The sequence below is a fragment of the Molothrus aeneus genome, chromosome 11 (genome assembly GCF_037042795.1).
Source record: "Molothrus aeneus isolate 106 chromosome 11, BPBGC_Maene_1.0, whole genome shotgun sequence".
In the NCBI taxonomy this organism is placed as follows: Eukaryota; Metazoa; Chordata; class Aves; order Passeriformes; family Icteridae; genus Molothrus; species Molothrus aeneus.
The window spans coordinates 2624595-2646432 of NC_089656.1; the positions used below are offsets into that span (position 1 = coordinate 2624595).

Sequence of the window (21838 nt, forward strand, 5' to 3'; positions counted from 1 at the left end):
GTGTGAGTTTGATTGGACTTTTTCTCCCTGACTAACTTAAGAATGTCAGGAATCAGTGATCAACATCCACCTTCAACACATGGGGCCTGTGAATGGCTTCATGCCTTGCACATTTCAACAAACTGTAAATATTGCTCAGTGTATTTGCCTTCTTGCTAATCCATCACTTAAAGAATGACTTTCTGAACAGTAAAGGGCTTGAAATACTGGCTGCACTTTAGAATTGCCAGCTGTGCTCCCCTCATTTCAAACACCCCCAAGTGCAAACACAGGCCACACCAGCCTGGAAAATTCTGTGCTTTATTTGGGGACCCTGACATATGATACATATATGTACATACATTTCATGTAGAGAAATTATAGAAAAAAATATGATTTGAAAAAGGAGGCAATTAAGGTGAAGGTGTAAACATCTGTTTATATTCTGGTTTGTGTTTTTCCCTGCTCTTCAACCAATTCTTTGCTAACAGGTAAGTATATATAAACAGATGTCGCCTGGATTTGTCACACAATTCAACTGATGCGACTGTGGAAATATCCAGGCCCTCAAATTAATATAAATCTTCAAAAGGTTTGGAGTAGTTGAACATCAAGTAATCCATATAGTAAAAGTCATAGCTTTGTTGTCGTTGAGAAGGAGAAAGCTGTGCAAAATACTGTTGTGTAATTTTAGTGGTAGTTCTTTCTTCATTGGAGTGACGATCTTTGAACTTGGGGAAAGTTAAATTTTGTGGAGCACCAATTAAGTGCAAGAAAAAGTTTGCATCTTCTTCCATACTTTCAAATTTCCCAACGAAGTCGTAGTCTATTAAACACGGGCTGCAAAGCCTGTTGACATGATCCCAGTGTATATCCATCCCCACTGGCCTGTGTACATCCAGCAGGTACTGAATGAACTCTTTAAACTTGACTCCAGAGCCTGTCCTTAGAGCTTCTTTGGTGGCATTGACACGGTACCTGGAGATGATGGCTTTCCCAAAGACAGGGTGGTAGTAGTTGTTTGGGTGTTCAAACTTGTCCCGAAATGCAGACACCAGCTTTTCAAAGGGCTCACGAATAAACAGCATTTTTGTGTAGGTGCTGAGCCTGTGGTAAATGCCTTTGTGGTCAAAGCCATCCAGCCTTTTCAGGTAGTTCCCATAGTGCACGGTGTTGTGCTGGATGTCCTTTGTGGAGGAGGCCAGCCCGTTCAGCACCATCAGCACCCGCTTCCAGTTAGAGCAGCCAGCTTTTGGCACTTCACAGTACAAAACCCTGTATTTATCCTCTACAAATATCCTAGACACGTGATAAGGAGTGATTATTCTTCTGTTGTTACTCTTGTATTTTGAACAAGTTTCCCTCATAATCCTCTTCCTTTCTCCTTGGATCTGATAGAGACTTTTCCACTTGCTGTTGTTTCTATCCTCATATTTAAGTGTGGGCAGGTTGAGAATGGAGCTGTTCATGGAAATCAGAATTGGGCTCTTTTTAATTATAAACCTCCTCCTGCGTTTATGGAACTTGATGGAATTCATTTCTTCACCTTTCTGTTGATCTTTCATGGCAAACACGATGCTGCTTTGCCTTCTGTCGGCGCTCTGAAGCTTGGTGGGCACACTTGCAGATGGCTCTAATGAATTGCTCTGCTTAAGTGTTGCTGCTCTGTCTGCAGTATTTTTTCTTAATCTTCTATCCTGGTTATTGCTGGAAACACAGTCCTCCTGAGGAAAAACAGGTTACAGATATTAGTAAATGAGAGATTGTCACTACTTACAGCTTGCACCACTTCACGTGGATCTTTGGTAACTTTTAGAACTGTACAACAAAATGTGTTTTCACGAGCCTTCAGCACTGCACTCTGGCTCTTCTCTTGTCCCCTTGTTCTGTGCTTACATGGAACTCAAAGGCAGAGATGACCCTGATCTAAATTTCCAGTCAATTCTAGTTCCTATTTGGATTTACCTGTATTTTATGTGTAGATATTTAGGACCTTGACAGATACTTTTGTCTTAGATGTTGAAATTTCTACAAAATGTGTCTGAGTATTTTGAGGACTTGCTTAATTATTCCAGACTGCCCCTGATGTCACACAAACTGAAGGGTTTGTTTGTTTGGGCTGTGTGCTTCCCACCACCACCCCCACATCAGTAATTGATCTTTGCAGTGAGGGCAGATTGGCACAGAGGGGAAGGGGGAAGGGAGGGGGGTTTGTAGAGTTTGCAAGGTGGAGTGAGATGGAAGTGTGGGCAGAGGGAAACAGGAAGGTGGCAGTGAGAATGCAGAGGTTTGGCACACAAGAAGTGGTTTTGGGGAGGGCAGCATGAAGGGCACCCCAAAGGGAGGCTGGATGAGCTGAGCCTGGGGGCAGAGCAATGGACACAGAGAGCAGAGAGAGGTGGAATGAAGCTGGGGCTGGGATTAGCTCAGCAAAAGCTGAGGAAGCAAAGCAGGTCTGGGGGTGAGGCTTGTGGGACTTGCTCTTTTTCATTGAGGGATCTCTCTGTTAATACTCCCTGCATACAGCCCAAGTGTGCTCCAGCACTTCCTGCTTTTCCAGGTAGCTCAATTAAATCCTGTCTATACCTCTAAGATTACAATTTTGTTCTGGTCACTGTTTAGCTATGTGTCATCCCCATTTTGAGGTCACCTGGATCAGAGTAGCATATAAACTACCATGGAGTATTTCAACAGAGGAGCAGATGTAGTTGTAGAATGTTTATTGCTGACCCAAAATGCTTAGGTAGAGGGCTTACAATTTTAAATTTAAATTTTTGACTTTCAGTGTTTCCCCAATAGTATTTAAAACTGGCTTAAAAATAAGATACTGTGTGGATTTTAAGGTGTACGATTGGGGATTAGAAGGGTTGTGCTCTTTCAGGGTGCTCTTTAAGATTAAATCTTAATCAATGTTAGAAGTCTTTGTTGTCTGAAAAAAAGCAATGCAATAGGTGACAAACTTGTCCTGTCATGGAGGTTTTATCTTGTCACATTCTTGTTAAAGGTCAGAGAATAAAAAAGTCTCAGAAAAGAGGTTCAGGATTCATTACAAAAGACATTGGTGACAAAAAACCAAAAAAATCAAATTGTATTTTGGAGGTGACTTGCTTATATTGATAATTACCGTACAAAACTTGAACACAACAGATCAGTATTAAAGAAAAGTTTTAGGACACTTGCCGAATTCAGGTTGGATGCTCTGGTAGTGAAGGTGGTGTGCAGCCTGGGAAACCAACTGATAATTTGTTTTGCAAAACACTATTCAGTATTGGGAGTGATTGTTCCTCACCTTCAGAGGTTGTTTCTGTTGTCAGAAATGTGTTTGTCTTTGTAAATACCAGATGTATTTCTAAACATTACCCTTTACAAGACTGGCTGGAATTCAATCCCATTTACTCATGACATGGCTGATATTTAAAGGTTAGCAAATTCAGGCTTCCTGGAATTCTGCACCTTTAATGATGCTGATGATGACCCTGGAGCTTTTGGGCAACCTGAATGCCTTCTGTCAGAGCAAGCCTGGATGCAGAGGGCTGGAGCTGCAGGGGAGCTGTCAGTGAGAGCCTGAATGAGGGATGCAGGACTCCAGGGGCTCTCCAAAATGCAGTTTATTGTATCCAAGAGGTTACAGGAGCCCAGAGTTGTGGTGACAGAGCTGTGCCCACAGCTGTCAGCTCCAGCTGCAGGCAGGCCTGGACACCCTTTGGTTTAGGTTACAATGCATTATAGACTTTTCTTTTGGTTCCATTGCATTCTAGACTTTTCTTTGCTGAGCATCTTCATACAGTAGAACCAATCTATACCTGAACTTTTATCTATAGCCCATCATAACTGCTGTAATTACCATATTCATGTCACTGTTCTCCAGTCACTAACAGTCAGTACATTACAGTTTAAGCCAGAAGTTGTTTTTCAGTTTTCTTGCAGTGGAAAATTCTGAGACCTTTTTTCTACTTGCCACATTTGCTGACTTGTTTGCCTGTGCTCTCTTTCTGCTTGGTAAAAACATCTTCTTGTTTGAGGTGGGTTTATCCTTTGCTCTAAGCCATAAAAACCCCTTCTAACTCACACACCCTTTGCCTCCTTGGTTATCCAGTGAGACTGGCTCAGCAATTCTTTTCTTCTATATCAAAACTTGCTTTAATTTCTATTCCTTCATCAGACTCTACATTCAAAAATCTTTCTGCTAAGCACACATATCTGTGAGATTTTCTTGTCAAACTTTCCTCTTTCCCAACAGCTGTCAATCCCTGTCACCTGCCCGAGCAGGCGATGGCACCTGGGCACATCTGGGCAGGGCTGGGCACAGCTGGGCACATCTGGGCAGGGCTGGGCACAGCTGGGCACGGCTGCTCCTTGGCACGCTTTGCTCTCGTCCTTGCTGGAGGCAGCCCCACGCAGCCTGGCTGCCACTAGATGGGGGAATTTCACCAGAATTTTCTTGAGCCTGTTTTTAAGTACCTCTCAAGGCATTCATTTGATCAGTGAGATTTCATACGGAATATTAATATATGCAAAGTTTACAGTATCTTTTAGCAATATCCAGTCTAGGAAAAAAACTCATAAAACTGAAGTTGCATAGCTTATCAAATTCCTATTTTAAGAGGGAAATTTGCATTTTCATGTTTTGATGCATCTTTCCTTTTCAGTGCTTTTAAGTTTTTGATGCATCCTTCCTTTTCAGTGCTTCATCTCCGTGTAGTGGCCTTATCTGAGCCATCTCTATCTGTACTCCATACTCAGAATATGGGTACAATTTTCTTTATGTACTTCTGAAAACTTACTTTTTTTGGTTGCTGGAATCCCATGTTATATTTTATCCCTAAACAAAGAAAGAAAGTAAAGTAATTATTTAGAAATAAAATAACATCAGTTTCTTCTCTTCTAGACTGATACAGCCAGTGTTGTTAACACAATGACAAATAGACCAATGGTGACTCATAATTAATGTATATTTCATAGCAACAATATACCTTGAAAGGCCTCTTCATGTATAGATGTCATAAAAATTGTGAAATGGAGTGAAAGACTCTATGACTTTCACCCTTTTACAGATGGGGAAACTGAGATGAACAAAAGTGGAACAGAGGTGATTGCTTAACCTCAGTTTAAAGGCCAGTAGCAGAAAAAGAATCAGCTGAAGGTTGTGATTCCAGGTTAGAGATCTAAAACAAAACCAAAACCAAGCTGTCCTTTGTGTATTTACCCAAACCTCTCTGGCTTGTACTCTGGAACCTCTGATAGGGCAGAATTAATCCTAATCACAGCTTGCATGAGTACTCTGCTGTCAAGACAACACACTGTGGAGTTATGTGTGAGGTAATATTTGCACACTTTTGGAGAAGCAAACAACACAGAATCATATTTTCTCTAATCTTCTGACTTCTACAGTGATATTTACCTGAAAATAGAATAATAAAGATGTGAAAATCCAAGTTGGCAGCTTTAGCTGATGTGTAGGGTTTCTCTCATGATCATAACCTTTGTTAGGTATAACTTAATAATGCAGAAATGGATAATGGAAACACTACTGGATTTTGACATTTCTTTGGGGCTTTTCAACTGCTAGAGCTGTTGTCATCACTGTCAATGTTGCTTGAAGACTTCAGTTCAATAAGTCTGCATGATGAATCCACAGCCTTTTGGACAAGGACAATTACAGCTAAAGGTCTTGCACAGCACTAAGTGAAAGCTCTGTCAGCCCCATCAGGCTGATTTTCATAGTGCCAGGAAAGCTCCCAGGAAATCCTTGCATGATAATTCACATTGTGACCTGCTGCAGGGAAGGTAGCAAGTCCAGCCTAGATGATCAGTCATGCTTTAGTTTTGAAATCAGATCTACAAACTGATATTCGTGGTGGAGTCTAATTGAAATTGCTCTGATTATTTCTGTGCTCCAAGAGCTCCTCTAAGGGTGCTCATGATGCCTTTGGTTTTTGTTTGAGCTTTAACTCCACTCCTGCAATTTTTCAGCAATGAACTCAAGGTTGTGTGGGACATCATTGTGATTCTGTGCCTATTACAAGTAGAGAGCATATTGTTTTTACTTCATCAGAAATAAGCTCTAGACACCTTACAGAAGGAGTCTTAAGGCTTCCCCTAGCTGCTTCTCAAAAATGTTTTGCTGCAAATTAAAGTCAGAAAGTGTCTATTAAAGAGAAAGAGAGCTTGTCTGCAGCATTCCTGTGTGGGTTCTGGAGACCTGAGGCTGTACCAGGCTTTAGGAGATGCTCCTGAGCTGTTCTCCAGTTCCTGTTGTGATCAGGAAAAAAACACATTTATTCTACTGCTGTGTAATGTGCTACACAGCAAGGCAGGGCAGGAACCTGCTGTCCAAAAACCCAGCAAAACCTGAGCAGCAGCACTTTGAAACAACTGATACTAAAGCATGCTGACCTGTTTATACCATGAAAATGTTGTATTTGTCAGTAAATGTAACTGCTGCTTTTTTGCTAACCCTAAGGGCCTAATTTGAAGCTGTTTGAGCTGCTTGGCCTTTACTCTAAGGCATCATTAATACAGCTGCTTGGAGTAGTTACTTATAAGATGAGGAAGATGTGTTCCCTTTCCAAAAGTATTTTGAGCTTTTTACTTTTGAAAACTGAAATAGATGAGGAAAGTCTTTTGGTCACTTATCAAAAAAACTGAGGAAGTACTTCAGATGGAATCAGTTACAAATACTGAGCATTTGTTGGCTCCAAATTATAATGTAACTTAGGGTTAGAGTCCCTCAGTTGTGATTGTTTGTTCTGACTTAAAGCAAGCTCTGGTACCTTGCAGCAAACCCACTCACTTTGTGTAATTACCTCTTAAATTTGGTGCCACGACTGATAATTATTAATAAAATCCCACAGTAGTGCAAAGAGCAGGTATGAGACCTAACTATTTTGTGGTTAATTATGATTGTGTTCTCATAGTGGTGTTTAATAAAGATAACTTATTTGAGAGATTAATAATTTGTACTGATATGCTTTGCTTTGAAAAATGAAAAATAAATGCTAGGAGGAGATGAGTAACCATTTAAAAATGGTTATTCATTTACTGGCTTGAAGATGTAATCAGAACAATAATTCCTGCTTAATATAAATGTTTGGTGAAGCACTTGCCAATCTCTTTGATGTTTTCTGAATTTGTGACATCTAAATTTGGCTTCTTTTAGTTGTCTTTCTCATGATACAGTCTGTCACTTCAGATTTAAATCTACAAGATAAAAACCTCTTAAGTGCAGTGAAGTCAGGGAAGTTATATTGCACAAATCTATTACACTAATCAAAATCTAAATTTATTGTTATGCTACACCTTTACAATCCATATTTTTACCAGGTCTTTGACATTATTGCCAAAAGGGTAATATTTTTGGTCATAAATAAAGCACTGGTGTCTGGTGCAGGCAGTTGAAGGCAGTGATCAATAACTCTCAGGTGCCAGGTGTGATGATGGCAAACATCTCACAGTGCCCAAACACAGAGGAGCAGCAGGGACAGACTCATTCTCTAATTACAGATTGCTTATGTTGGTTTTCATGGTGTTCTTTCCTCTCCCACTTGTGGGACCATGATTTTCCAGGCTTGAGCCTGGCCTGTGTTTTATCCACACAGTGGAATCCACTGTGAGCTCTTTATTTTCTTTTCCAAAGGCTACTAGCAACACAATAAAATGGCTTTCATCTTCCTTGTGTAATACTGTATAGTTTTACCATTCTGCCTTCTCCTCTGTCTCTGCTTCAAGACCTAATTTTGGTTTGCCTCTGGTGTTTTGCTCTAGTTTGAGACTCAACTACAGCTGAAGTATTTTTTAATAAAAATGATAACTTCAAGTCTGCATCTGCAACTCATCCCTTACAGGGCTTCAGTGCACAGAGTGCTCTTGTTTGCTTCACCCAAACAGATTTGTGACATTTACTCTGGAATGGATGTTATGGCATTTCAGGAACATCTGTGCCAAGTGCCCCATCCACATATGCCCCAGTCTTAGGTCTTTTCTCAGAGACAGCAATGTGTACTTAATTGCAGAATGATTAATAGAGTAGTACTCAGAATTCTGATAAACATGAAAACAATTTAGCTGGAAGAAGATTTTCCCAAAAATACTGGTCAGAAAATCAAGATAGATTTTTTCCTTTTTTTTTTTTTAATAATTTCAACTTAACTCAGCTTCTACAGGATAAAAGACCTGCCCATATCTGATCCTAACTTCCTCTGGTGTCCAGTTGCTTGCCTCTTTGAATTAAATTACTCAGTAAAGAAATTTAGTTATTAAGTTAAAGATTGCTACCATAATAAATTATTTGGTTTTACATCTCTATAAAATATAGATGTAGTATACACATCTGGAATACTGTTGAAATATATAAACCTCTAAAATAAAAGCATTTTCTGCAAAAATTAAGGCCTAATTAGAACAGATTTTGTATGTGTGCCTGTTTTAACTATGTGCTATAAATCCTTTTTCTAACATAAACTTACAATTTCATTTGGAAAAATGCCTTCAAAAGTTCCATCTAAGCTACACACAACATCTCATTTTAATACAGATGGAATTAATGAGGCCAAGTAAAGAAGGCTTAGCAAAGCAGCAGCACATCCTGAATTGTACATCAGGAAAGAAGCCAATCTGTGCAGAGAATCTAAATAATCTGATATTTAAATATAAATATAAAAAATCTAAATATCTAAATAGTCTGATCCCTCTGAGCCCCAGTGAGGCTGCAAGTGTGTGATGGCAAACTCTGCCTGTGGGTGCTGGGGTAAATGATCAGTCCAGCCCTTGGCAGACAGGTTTGGTGCTGATTTCCTCTGCACTGGGGGAAATGGTGGAATGTTTCTGGAGCAGTCTTCAAACCAGGCCTTTGCAGCTCTAAGTAGTTAATCTTGGCTCTTTGAGGAAAGAGCTTCTTTTTTTCCCCTATTTTTGGAAGACATCAGAAATTTTCCAAGCTGCTGAGGTTTGGGGTTTTTTAGTCTCTTTGAACTTTCTTTCATGTGTGAGTTCCTTTGTAACTCAGGTAACACATTTGTCCTGAATTCTGAGGTTTTGTTTAAATCCCACCATTGTCAAGAAGACAAGTTCTAACAGTTCAAATATTATTTGAGGAATTTTGAACTCTGACTGATGGCTTGTTCTTAAGCAGTTGTTGTGGTGAAGTAGAACACTTCCCAAAAGGAGAGGCCCATATTCCCCTCTCCTGTGCTGGTGTTGTGCTAACATTCCATTACTTTCCATCACTCTTGTGCTTTTCTGTCCAAGCCAGCTTCAGAGGTGCAGACATTGGATCTAGGTGAAACTGTGGCAATTCTAGGTGAAAAATGTGGCATTTCTAGGTGAAAATGTGGCATTTCTAGGTGAAACTGTGGTGTCATTTCCAAAGCAGGGGATCTGGGGTTCCTGCATCCTACAGGCAGCATGCAATGCACCCCTGTGCTGCTGCATTTGTGTCAGGGGGTGCTCAGGATGGTAGCAGCTTGTGTGCACTTCACTTGATTAAAACACCATTACTCTGGCTTTTTGGAACGGAAATGACTTTCCATCTTAATGAAGCAAGGGAGTCTCTGGACAGAAGTACTGTATGCAGGGAAAGCAATGCAATTCTGAAGGGCATAGCCTGGAAATAATTAAAAACATTCAGTTCATCCATCAGTTTGAACAAGAAAAAATTACAAATCGGGGAGCCAAAGCAGAGATCAGTACACACATTAAGTGACTTTTAATATTTGCCTCTTGAGGACTTTCTTCCTGTCAAAGAGGTTGGTATTCCCAGTTGATTTATGCACCAGTAGCTGATCCCTGTGCTGGAAGAGTAAACCTGCCCAGAGCTGTTCTGAAGCACAGTCCTGCCATGGTGTCACTGATTCCTGATCCCCCATTAACTCCCTCATAGCCAAGGTGCTGTGTCCCCCTTGGCAGCTTGATTTAGGCCATCCTTCCCACATGACTGGCCTTCCTTTCCCAGGAGGGGAATCTTGGAGTAAAGATCAGGTGTGCAGCTGGGTACCCATTGTTTGGAGATACAGCTCCCACCTGAGGATGGTGTTCATGCCTACACAGCGTTTCTCTGACAAAATACCCAGATTATCTTCCTGCTGTTGTTTCCCCCTGTCTTGTTTGACACTGACCAAATTCCAGGCACCCACAAAGTCACACACTTATGGAGAGGAGAGGGGAAAAGATAACTGAAAGGTTCATGAGTTGATATCAGGAGGGGAGAAAAGAGTCCAAGGGCAAAAAAGGCTAAATTTAGAGATGCAAAGTAAATTCCATTACCAACAAAGTGAGAGGAGGATTATGAGAATTAAAATAAGCCCTTAAAAACACCTTTACTCCCCTACCAACAGCTCAGGGAGACAGGGCAGGGCATTCAGTTCATCACCAGAGATTTCCACTGTTCAGGGAGAGGAGTCCTTCCCTGTGAGGCTGTGGGGTCCCACCCACGGGAGACAATTCTCTGAGAACTTCTCCAGCTTGGCTCCATCTCACAAGCTGCAGCTCTCAGTGCCCTGCTGCAGCCTGAGTCCCTCCCAGGGGCACAGCCCTCCCAAACCTTCTGGGATGGGTCTGTCTGTCTGTCCAGGGCTGCAGTGTCCAAGGACAGGCTGCTCCAGCCTGGGAACAGGGCCCCTCTGTCCCCTGGGTCTGTCACTGGGTCCCAGCCTCACCCAGGGATGCCCTGCTCTGGTGTGGGCACCTCCCCAGGGCTGGGGGTGGATCTCTGCATCCCCATGGATCCCCATGGGCTGGGGGTGGATCTCTGCATCCCCATGGATCCCCATTCCCTGGGGGTGGATCTCTGCATCCCCATGGATCCCCATTCCCTGGGGGTGGATCTCTGCATCCCCATGGATCCCCATTCCCTGGGGGTGGATCTCTGCATCCCCATGGATCCCCATTCCCTGGGGGTGGATCTCTGCATCCCCATGGATCCCCAGGGCAGCAGGGCACACCTGTCTCACCATGGTCATCACCAGGGTCTGCAGAGGAGCCCCAGCTCTGGTCCCTGGAGCACCTCCTGTCCCTCCTTCCCCACTGCCCCTGGTGTCTCCAGGTTGTTCCTCTCTCATGTTCTCACCTCCTCCTCTTCTCTAGCTAGAATTAACAGTGCCCCCCTTTATTTTGATTTTCTTTTTAAACATGTTTTCCCAGAGGCATTCCCATCATCTCTCATTGGCCCTGGCCAGCAGCAGGTCCATGTTCAGAGCCCTCAGGGACTGGATCTGCTGGACATGGTGGGAGCTTCCAGCAGCTTCTCCCTGAATCTCCTCTGTGCCCCCCCTGCTACCAAGAGCCAGGCCATGCAAAACCAGCACAGCCCCTCATAAAGGCTCTGTACCTGCTCCCTGTTTGCTGTACCTATTTTGTGTTGTGTACTAGTCAGAAATACCATCTCTTGAAGCTGCTGTTTATTTTTTTATTATTCTAAAAACAGCCTCATGAGAAATAATTGTTTTGATATGGGTTGCCTCTCAAATTTTTTATTTGTCAAAGTGAAAGCAGGCGAGAAACAGAAACAGAAACAGTAGCATTTTAAAGAAATAAATTCCTTTTGAATCAAAACTCAAATAAAGTGTTGCTGTGTCATTCTGGTAAGTCCCACTACCTACACAGCTGACATTGGTAGCTGAGTATTGTCTGAATCTGTGGTGTTACTTTTGTCCAGAAAATGATACATTTGCACCCAGAGTTTGCAGTGGGGCTGCGAATTGTCCTCTGCTCTGTTGGTGAGATTGGAAGTTGATTGAGGAACAGACTCAGACTCTTTTATTAACTGGGATTTGGAAACCCTGGTACTTCTTTGACTTGCAACATACTAAGAGAACAGACATATAAACTATGAGAATAACACATAATATTGTGCTTTTTCAGAATGGTCTTCTAATATAAACTGAATCCATCTTCTTGACTAAATAATGATGGAACTTAGGCTTGCTCTGTTTCCATGATACCCAATAAAGGAAGGGGCATGGCACATTTATATTGGAGGCTTAATTGAAAGAATAGGAGGAGCTGTTTGTGAATTCATTATGAGGAAGGTACAACCACTTGTTTACTTTGTCTCCCTTGCTATCTAGCCATACTAATTGGAACTTGCCATTTTCTGACTTAATTTATATTCGATAAGAATTCTATAAAGAAAACAGAAAAGTCAGGTCTGTATTATTGCATTCCCCATTCCTTCTTTGGACCTATCCCTGGGAATACTGTTAATTAACATCATTAGCTTTCAGGCACTGTCAGCAGTTACTTGCAATTTCTACTTAATACCTTTCAGTTATTCTTCATTCTCATATTTAATATTTGCATATTGCCTTCGTAGCATGACTTTGGCAAGGACATTACACTTTCCCAGATTTATTAAAAAGTAAAAGCTAAAGTTTAAAATCTAGCACTGCATTTATATTTAGTAGCCTGTCGAACTATTCAGGTAACCAGAGGAATTTCAATGAATTTCAGGCAAGCATTTAATGTAATTTGACTTCATGTAGCTCCTTACAAGAGCTCATCCAGAACCCAGAAATGTTTCCAGACATTGTGCAAGTCAGACATGAAAGCTTCACTGGTCTTTCTATTGGAGGGGAGACAAAATAATACAGGTGGAATTTTGGACTCCTTTCATGTCACTCTGCAGGGATGTTTCTTTGGGAAAGAAAGCACAAATGGAAAGAGAGAAGGCTGCAGGCAAAATTGAAAAAGTAGATCTACACAGGCATGCCTCTGAGTGCTGAAGCTCACTGCTTTGATAGATTGACTGGAGATCAAAAAGCACAGATGTGTATCCAAATGGTGCATATTATTATGTTACCATCAATTAACTGGAACTGATAGAGGTTCCCTTTCTCCTGTCCTCATAGCTGATTATTGACAAGACTTCTTAGTATAAGAGATCAATATGGAACATTAAAAAAAAAGTTTAACACCTGCAACAGCTACAAAACCTGGTGCAGACAGGGTGATAATTGGACAGATTTGGATTCGTGCCCTGTGAGAAAGAAGCAGTTCTTGGGAAGCTCAGTGTCCGGGGTTGAGCTCCTTGCCAGGCTCTTTATTCCTGAGCACTGGAAGGGCAGTGGGGCTTTGCTGTTTGTCATTTCTCACTGGATCTACTCTTCTTTGTGGAAGGCTGTTTCTTATTAAGGAGCTCACTTGCACTCCTTCAGCCAGATTTTCATGACTGATGGGTAGAACAACATGGGTGCATGAGAATAATGTCTTGAATTGACTTTCCTTTCAGTAGGACTTTGGGAGAAATGGTTCTGCTCAAAAACTGAGTGCTGACTACTTCCACCAGGATTCAGGTAGCATTAGATGGTACCTAGGGACTTGACCTGAGGTGCAACCAGGTAGGAGGAGTCAAAGTGCCAGTGCTGAGTTTTAGTAAGCTCAATACTTTTTAAAGGTATGGGGAAGCCATTAAAAAAATGTTCCAAACCTTTTGGAATTCACAATTTCTCCATCAATAAAATAGCATTTTGATATTCATGGTTTCTCCTCGGCCATGCAAAGTTCAATGAAAATTGGCAGTGGAACACCTGGAAAGTCTAAAATGGACACGCCTCACTAAGGACACAATGCTTCATGTGGCATGTGCCTGGGAGGTTCAGGTGCTTCCAGGACATAAGGATTGATCTAAACAAAGCTTTATGTCATGTAAACATTGAAAGACAATTTAGCAGCACTGGGATTTGGGGGACATTTGTTCTATTAACTTCAGCCCACAGCTCTTACCACGACAATCTGGATATCCCAGACTCTGATGCATTTGCAGCTTGGTTCTGGCATTGGAGGGAGGCCTTTGGTGCCTCTCTCCCTGTGCACTTCCTAGCACTGCTCTTGTCTCCATCCTCCCCCAGCTAGCTGCCCATACCCAGAGTCAGGGAGCACAGGGAGCTGCTGCAGGGACAGCTTTCCCCTACCCACGTGGCCATCTCCTCACTCTCCTGCTCCCTGCCAGGTCACTGCCCTTCATCCCCTCCTCTGCACTGCTCACAGCTGGGATTTGGCAGAAGAGTAAAGGAGCTGCTGCAGCAGTGGTGTGGCAGGGCACCTCAGGAACATGGGGAGAGAAAACCAGCCTCCTGTGGGGACTGGTGACTGTTCTGTCCATCTGCACACCTGGGTGAGCTACACTGCTCCTCCAGAGGGGCCACATCTGCTCTGGCAGGGAGAACAGACAGCTGCTCCTCACTTGGGCACTCGTCCCTGTTTCCTCCCCAGGAAGCCTGGCATGCAGGTGTTGTTATCTTATTGCAGGGGTTCCATAACATTGTCTCCTTATCACAAAAGTTCCATACCTTCTTGGTGGTTCTCATGGACAGCTCCTCATTGTACTAACTCTTTCTTCTCCACAAAGCACCCAACTGACCCCAGTTCCCTTCTCACACCACACCCAACCCACTCTTTTATAGCACTCTTCTGCTCATTGCTTACAGCTGTGGCCTGTTACAGTCAGGCCTGTTCCTAATCTCTGATAATTGGCCCAGCTGCAACTCCTCAGGGGTGAGATTACTTTCTACATTATCTTATCTTTATTTTCTTATATTCTATCCCCCTACATGCAGGAGGTACAGGGTTTTGCTGTAGCTGCCTCTCTCTGTCAGGCTGAACTATCAGTGGTGCCTGAAGTGAGATCCCTTCTGCTATTGCCATTTGATGGGCACATCTGCATTTTTCATTCACACATAATAGCACTTGTTGATTTTTCTAGTACCCCAGTGTAGAATGCTGCATCAGCCCAAGGAGGGGCTGTATGAATTGAGAGGTGGATGGTTTGCATATGCCCTGAGAGCCCAAATTTGGGATACAGTTAGTATTACAATTGAATCATCTGATTTTGTAAGTCAGTGCATACAAACAGTGAGTAGCTAATTGATTGCTGAATATGGTTAGCTGGGAATGGAACTTTTATTTAGCTGATGAAAGTGTGTGAATGTGCCTGATTTCACTGATCCCTTTTCTATGACAATTGTTCAGAGCATTTCAATAGAACCATGGCCCACTCAGTGCCCTGCATATATCTATACCTGATCCATTCTCTCTGCTATGCATTGGCTGAAGGATCTCTGACACAATATGCCCCTCTGTTTCAGTCTGCAGAGGCAGCACTCTGCCTGGTAGAGCTCTGTGAAGCCTGGCTGGACGTGTGTGAGTTACACAGTGCAATTCAAACTGATCCCTTGTTTGGCTGCCTCTGCCTGGTGCTGCTTAAACCCCAGCACTGCAGAAGAGTGGCTCACTACAGGCCTTGGCTGACCTGGCTGTTTGTTCCACCTGAGATGCCCTTTTCCTTCACATGTGCTGCTTTCTGTGTGGTGGTGTTCACAGGGGTCCCAGGATGAGGGAAGAGATGAGAATCTTGGCTCCATGTTTCAGAAGGCTGATATATTATTATATTATATTATATTATATTATATTATGTTATGTTATGTTATGTTATGTTATGTTATATTATATTATGTTATGTTATATTATATTATATTACTAAAACTATACTAAAAGAATAGATAAAGGATTTCATCAGAAGGCTAGCAAGGAAGGGAAAGGAATGGAATGATAATAAAATCTTGTGACTGACCAGAGAGTCTGAGACAGATGGACTGTGATTGGCCATTAATTAAAAACAACCACATGAGGCCAATCAAAGGTCCACCTGTTGCATTCCACAGCAGCAGATAGTTATTGTTTACATTTAATTTCTGAGGCCTCTCAGCTTCTCAGGAGAAAAAACCCTAATTAAAGGATTTTTCATAAAATGTGTCTGTGACACATTCTGTCTCGTGTTTTTGTTGCTTACAGGTCACACTCTATGTATAAACATTTAACAATCCCATTTGGTGATCTTTTCATGGCCTTAGAGTAGATCCATTGGGTGAAAAAGAAAAAAAAAAGTTTTTACTCAAATGACTGAGTTCCCTAAGTTTTATTAGTCATTATTCAGAAATAAAATATTTAAAACCTTTGCACTCCACTGTCTGAAAACTTGATATTCTGAGAATTGGAATTGGAAGCATGGGTTTAAAACTCCCTTTGTTGCAGTATTAGAACAGCTTCTGCTTAAGCAATAGTTATCTATGATTGTATATTATTGTCTTTTCAAATATGAAAATTTGGCCTTTACTTCAGTGGGTACTGGATCAGCTCCTCCATGAGCAAGCAGCAACACAGGATGGATTTTTACATGTGATGGTAAACTGCTCTCCTAATCTCTTTACTCAATCCTCCTTTTCTCACTGTACTTTTCCCTGAAAGGATTGGGAAGTTAGTGCTGCTCCTCTGAAACCAGCTGAAAACTACTATGGGCTTCCAAAAAAGCAAGTTTCTTCCTGTTAAATTTTATTTAAGAAAAATAAAGGATAAAATTGTTAGTGACTTTTTTACTTCTGCAAGAACTATAATACGAGAAAATAAGTACGTGTTAAAAAATACACAGAGTAAAGTTTTGGTCTCATTTTTCATTTCTTTGTGTCTCTGCCTCAAGATAAACCTAAAACCATCAGGAACAGGCATGGAAAGGAACACCACTCCTTCACATACTCTCACTTTTTTCCAGTCTTCTGTCTTTGCCTAGAAAGGGACAGCATTTACAAAACTGTCATAAATCTCTGTAGGAAAAGATTTAATTATCCAAAAAGTGAAGATGTCTAAAACATAAGGACAAAGAAATAAAAATGTTTTGCATCATTCTTTAGAACGAATTTAAATGTCGGTCTCTGTTTCCTCATGCAAATCCAGCTTTGGTGCTTTTTACCCCTTTTAGATTTTCTTTTTCATCTGAAGGCAACAAAGGCCTTCTGGCAGGAATTGGGTTTATGCTTTTCATGCGATCTCAGATTCTCTTTTCAAAGATGCTCTAAACTTTCTTTGTGGAGCTCAAATGAACTAAAGCTTGCAGAGGCACATCACATGCAATTTCAGACAGCTTTTCTATACTTTTTGCTATTCAGAACATAAAGATTCCACTTTGAGAAAATGCATAGTAGCAAGGCCTCAAATCTCTCCCCATAACTTCTTGTGTATTTGGTTTGCTTGCACAAAATGAAATTCTTCAGGGTGTATTCCTCAGAGAATCTCTCAAGCCAATTTTACCCAGAGGAACTTGAGAAATGTGTATTTTCACTTGAATGCTTTGTATGAGGTGCAGGGCTTGTAATCTTATAAGAAGAATATATTACATTAATAAAATGAAGTCATTAAAATTACAGTAAGCTTGATCTGGTCTCAGTCTAGTACCTCCTAAACAGAGCTATAGATTCAAATTTTTCTTGTAAACAAAGGAAATTCTCACTTGACATAATTTTCCTTTCTTTTCCCCATTAAGGAAGGTGGAAATTGCCAATCTGTTGACAGCAAGTGCTGGAAGAAGCAATGTGAGTGATTTCCTTGGTGACTGTCAGACACTTCAGGACAGGCTTTCATTTCAAACTACATTTGTAATAAAAGGAATACACTGTGGGGAAGATGGGCAGTGTGGTCTTTAGCAGGCTTGGTTCTTGCTGGTGTGCTGAACCCAGCTGCCAGCCTAGTGCTGCTGGATTAGCTGGGGGAGCTTGCTGAAAGACTGAATGACGCATTGCGTGCTTTATTTTTACAGAGAAGCTATAATAGCCTAAAAGTTTGGATACAGAACCTCTGGCATAAAGTCTGAATATATTTTTGCAACACTGCATCCTCAAGAGATCTTTTCTGTAGTGCCTCATTTTGTATTTCATAATGGTGTGTTTTAATAAAAAAACGTTTTGTCAAATCACAAGTCAGCAGATATTGTCTTAAGTGAATTAATGGAAGAAAAATTCTGAAGTAATCTGCTGTTAGTAAATGGCTATGTGTGGGTCAGACAATTTCCGAGGTTGTTACTGTGCTCATTTTGGCTGGGATAGAATCAATTTCTCCAAGGTAGCTATTATGGGGCTGTATTTTGCATTTGTGCTGGAATCAGTGTTGAAATTCAGGGTTGATTTTGTTACTTCTGGGCAGGGCTTACACAAAGCCAAGGCCTTTGCCGTTCCTTGCCCTCAAATGGAGTAGGCTGGAGTAGGCTCCTTACTTGTCTTGGAGTTTCTCCCAAATTCTGCCTGTGTTTATATGTTAATGTTGATGGAGATGCTGTTGACACAAACGTTTTCCTAATGCTCTTACTGTGCATACTCATTTGACAGCATAGATTTTCAAATATCATTTGCCAATTGTTTGCACCAGAATTTGGGAGGGGACACAGCTGACCCCAAGTGACTCAATATTCCACAGTGTGTGCCATTCCACTGTGTAAACCTTGGGAACAGCAGGAAGAGGGGGATGATGGACTGAGGGTGGCTGAACAGCCACTGACACCTGAGGGGGCCCTGCTGAAATTTTGGGAAGCAGAGAATGAAATCCTCGCTTTGCTTTGCTTTGCTTTGCTTGGCTTTGCTTTGCCTTGCTTTGCTTTGCTTTTCTTTGCTCTGTGTGTGTGCCTGGCCTGGCTTTGCCTGTGTCTCGTGTTAAGGCAATTTAAGAGGCAGACACTCTGCAATGAGCTGCCTTCCTTGATAGCTTTAACTGATCCCTTTCCACCAATAAGGAGAAATGAAATACAAATATCTGTAAGTGAAAAAAACCCCAGTTTACTAACAGGAGAAACAGCATCAGGCAAAAATAACAGTGGTTGATCACTAGATAGAGAATTACCAGGGCTCACTGACTGCAGGGCACACAGCCGAGCCCAGAGGGGTGGGGAATCCCCTGAGGGCGGCTCTGAGGGCAGAGGCCGTGGCTCAGCCCTGCCCCGAGCCCTCGGGCCCGGCTCCGGCAGCGATGGGCAGGGGCAGGGCTGGGGCCCAGCCGGGGGGGAGGATTGAACCCGAGAGGGGAAATCCGCCAGGAACTGCGCCCTCCCCGCGGCGGGGACAGCAGGGACGGCAGGGGATGGATGGCAGGGGATGGCAGGGGACGGTAGGGATGGCAGGGATAGTGGGGGATGGCAGGGGATGGCAGGGATAGCGGGGGATGGATGGCAGAGGATGGTAGGGGATGGCAGGGGATGGCAGGGGATGGCAGGGGACGGTAGGGATGGCAGGGATAGTGGGGGGTGGATGGCAGAGGATGGTAGGGGATGGCAGGGACAGTAGGGGATGGCAGGGGATGGCAGGGATAGCAGGGGATGGATGGCAGAGGATGGTAGGGGATGGCAGGGACAGTAGGGGATGGCAGGGGATGGCAGGGATAGCAGGGGATGGATGGCAGAGGATGGTAGGGGATGGCAGCGGACGGCAGGGACAGCCGAGGATGGCAGGGGACAGCAAAGGATGGCAGAAGATGGCAGGGGACAGCAGGGGATGACAGGAGATAGCAGAGTATGGCAGGGGACAGCAGGGGATGGCAGGGGATAGCAGGGACAGGAGGGGATAGCAGGGGATTTTAGGGGATGGCAGGGATAGCAGGGGGTGGGAGGGCACAGCAGGGGACAGCAGGGGATGGCAAGGGACGGCAAGGGCGGCAGGGGATGGCAGGGACAGCAGAGGATGGCCCAGCAGGGGATGGCAGAGGATGACAGGGGATGGCAGGGGACGACAGGGACAGCAGGGGATGGCCCAGCAGGGCCTGTGTCCCCTCAGGCTGTGGGGCCGCCCTGAGCCGCGGGGCTGGGCCCGCTCCGCTCCCGCGCTCCGGCACACACGGAGCCCGAACTCGGCCGGGCACGGCGGGACCCAGAAACCAAGGGAGAACCCAAAAGGGAAGCGTTCACCCAGGCTGCCCCAGCTCTGTGTCAGCAACCCCAGGGGCAGAAACACCCCAAGGGGCAGGAACACCTCAAGAGAGAGAAGCCAAACGCCCCTGCCCGGGTCCAAGTCCACAGGGCCGGGGTGGCTCTCTCAAGAGACGTCCCTGGCCTTTGAAAGCATCCCAGCATCCCCGGTCCCATTTCCAGCCCTGGCACCGGGCTCTGAAGACTCAGTAATACTTTTGGGCACAGATAGATGAGGAGTACAGTGACATTTTGGGTTAGCCAGGGCATCCTGCTGAACCGGCTTTGTCTGAACCACGAATTCTCTCACTTCTACTCTTGGGATTCTCGCCCACCCTGTGGGAAGTGAGCAAGTGATGCTTAATTACTGGCTGAGGTTAAAGCCATGACAGTTAATTAATGCAGACAATATCACTGTGTGTTTGCTGATTGTATTTTAAATGGGCTTAATTTTCCAGAGTTTTCAGCATGGGAGGTTTCAGAGCCCATGTAACATAAAGTTATAAAGTTAGGAGCTTGGCAGGCTCGGCTTGGTCTGGAGGCTTGGCTCATCACTGCCTCTGTGCCTCTGCTTGGCTATAAAACAGGCAGGATGTGCCCTCCCAGAGGAGTGCAGAGCTGCAAGCTCATTAACCAAGAACAGGAGTGCTTAGTGCTCTGCAAACATTCTAAGGGTGCTCTCCATAAATTATTAAATTGCTGAGAATTAAATTGCAGTTACTTTTGAATTTGAAATTAAAAGCAGTATTTTGAACAAAGTTACTTTTTTTTTTTTTGTAACTTCTGCCCAAAAGGTTTTCCTGTCATATTTTGTGTCACCTTACTTGTCTTGGAGTTTCTCCCAAATTCTGCCTGTGTTTATACGTTAATGTTGATGGAGATGCTGTTGACACAAACTTTTTCCCAATGCTCTTATGGTGCATGCTCCTTTGACAGCATAGATTTTCAAATATCATTTGCCAATTGTTTGGCCTCACATTCTATTTCACCTGGAGTGCCACAGTGGAATAACTGCTGTAGAGAATATAGAGAATAGAAATGTTCCTTGAGAAACTTAGATTTGTGTCTGTGAACCACTTCAATGACTTTTAGTGCAGGGCTTGTAAGTTTTATTTGGTTCTGTAGAGTGTTTCAGAAAAAATTGGGTGTGGATAGGATATGACTGTTCTATAGAGTAGTTTCACTGTTTTTCTTTTTTAATACTACTTTCTGGTCATAATCTCAAAATCTGCATAACCAACACTCTTTAAAAGGTGTTCCTTTTAAATTTTATAATTTTTTTATAATTTTATACTTTTAAAATATGATTTCACCTTTGCCAGTAAAATAATGCAAACAAATCCCTGCCTGTTACATTAAGATTACAGAGATCTAAAGCTAGCTGTAGCATCTTTACTTAAACCATCTCCTCTCTGAGTCCTCCAAAAGGAATGGGTCTATTTTACTGCTTTGCACAAACTCTCCCTTGTTCTCAGGGTTCTCTTTCTTCTCTGTCAACACCCTAAAGGCATCACAGTAGCCAAAATGAATGTACGCAAACATCTTAAGAGAAGTGCCTATTAGGATTTCTAATGTTTTGAGTGTTTTTCTGCCTTCCCTTAACTGTATGTGGCTTTGTTCAAGCAATAAAATTACAAATAATTAGAAATCCAGATAGGGACTCCTTTTGCCTTAAATCTACACAGGGATTGAGGAACCGTGACTCACTTGTTACTGAATTAGAGAATTATTGAATACTAAAATAAAGTAATATAAAAATGCTGGGTCAGGTGAAGAATGCTGTTTGTTTCAACTGTATTTAATTATATTTATCTGTATTTAATGTCTCCTTTAACCAAATAAACGACCAGATACTCATGACATGTAAAATGCTACTACTAGTTCAAAACTATTAAGTAAGAACTTTATAAGAAATACATCATCTTTATTGACAGTGAGAGACATGGTAATGAACTCATTTTATCCTATATTTTTATAAGAATACTTCTGATTTCATTCCAAGTAAATGTTATGTTAAATTAACTAGAAATATCTTTAGCGTTTTAGACAGCAAGTTACAGCACTAAGAACTCAAATCTTGCTAAACATCATTTAATAAGAGCAGAAAATGTTTTAGTTGTTTTTTAGTGTCCACATTCAGAGGTTAAAATA

At 42.6% G+C, this 21838-nt stretch overlaps 1 protein-coding gene across 1 annotated transcript in view; it reads right to left on the minus strand.

The window, feature by feature from the left end:
- Positions 1–282: 282 nt before the first annotated feature.
- CHST8 (carbohydrate sulfotransferase 8) overlaps positions 283–21838 on the minus strand; it is a 208719-nt gene continuing 187163 nt past the window's right edge. Inside the window, exons 3-4 of the mRNA XM_066557598.1 lie at positions 4764–4801; positions 283–1703 (exon numbers count right to left, since the gene is read on the minus strand). Of these exons, the coding sequence (XP_066413695.1) occupies positions 552–1703; positions 4764–4801 (1190 nt within the window). The 3' untranslated portion in view covers positions 283–551. The remainder of the gene's footprint in view (positions 1704–4763; positions 4802–21838) is intronic.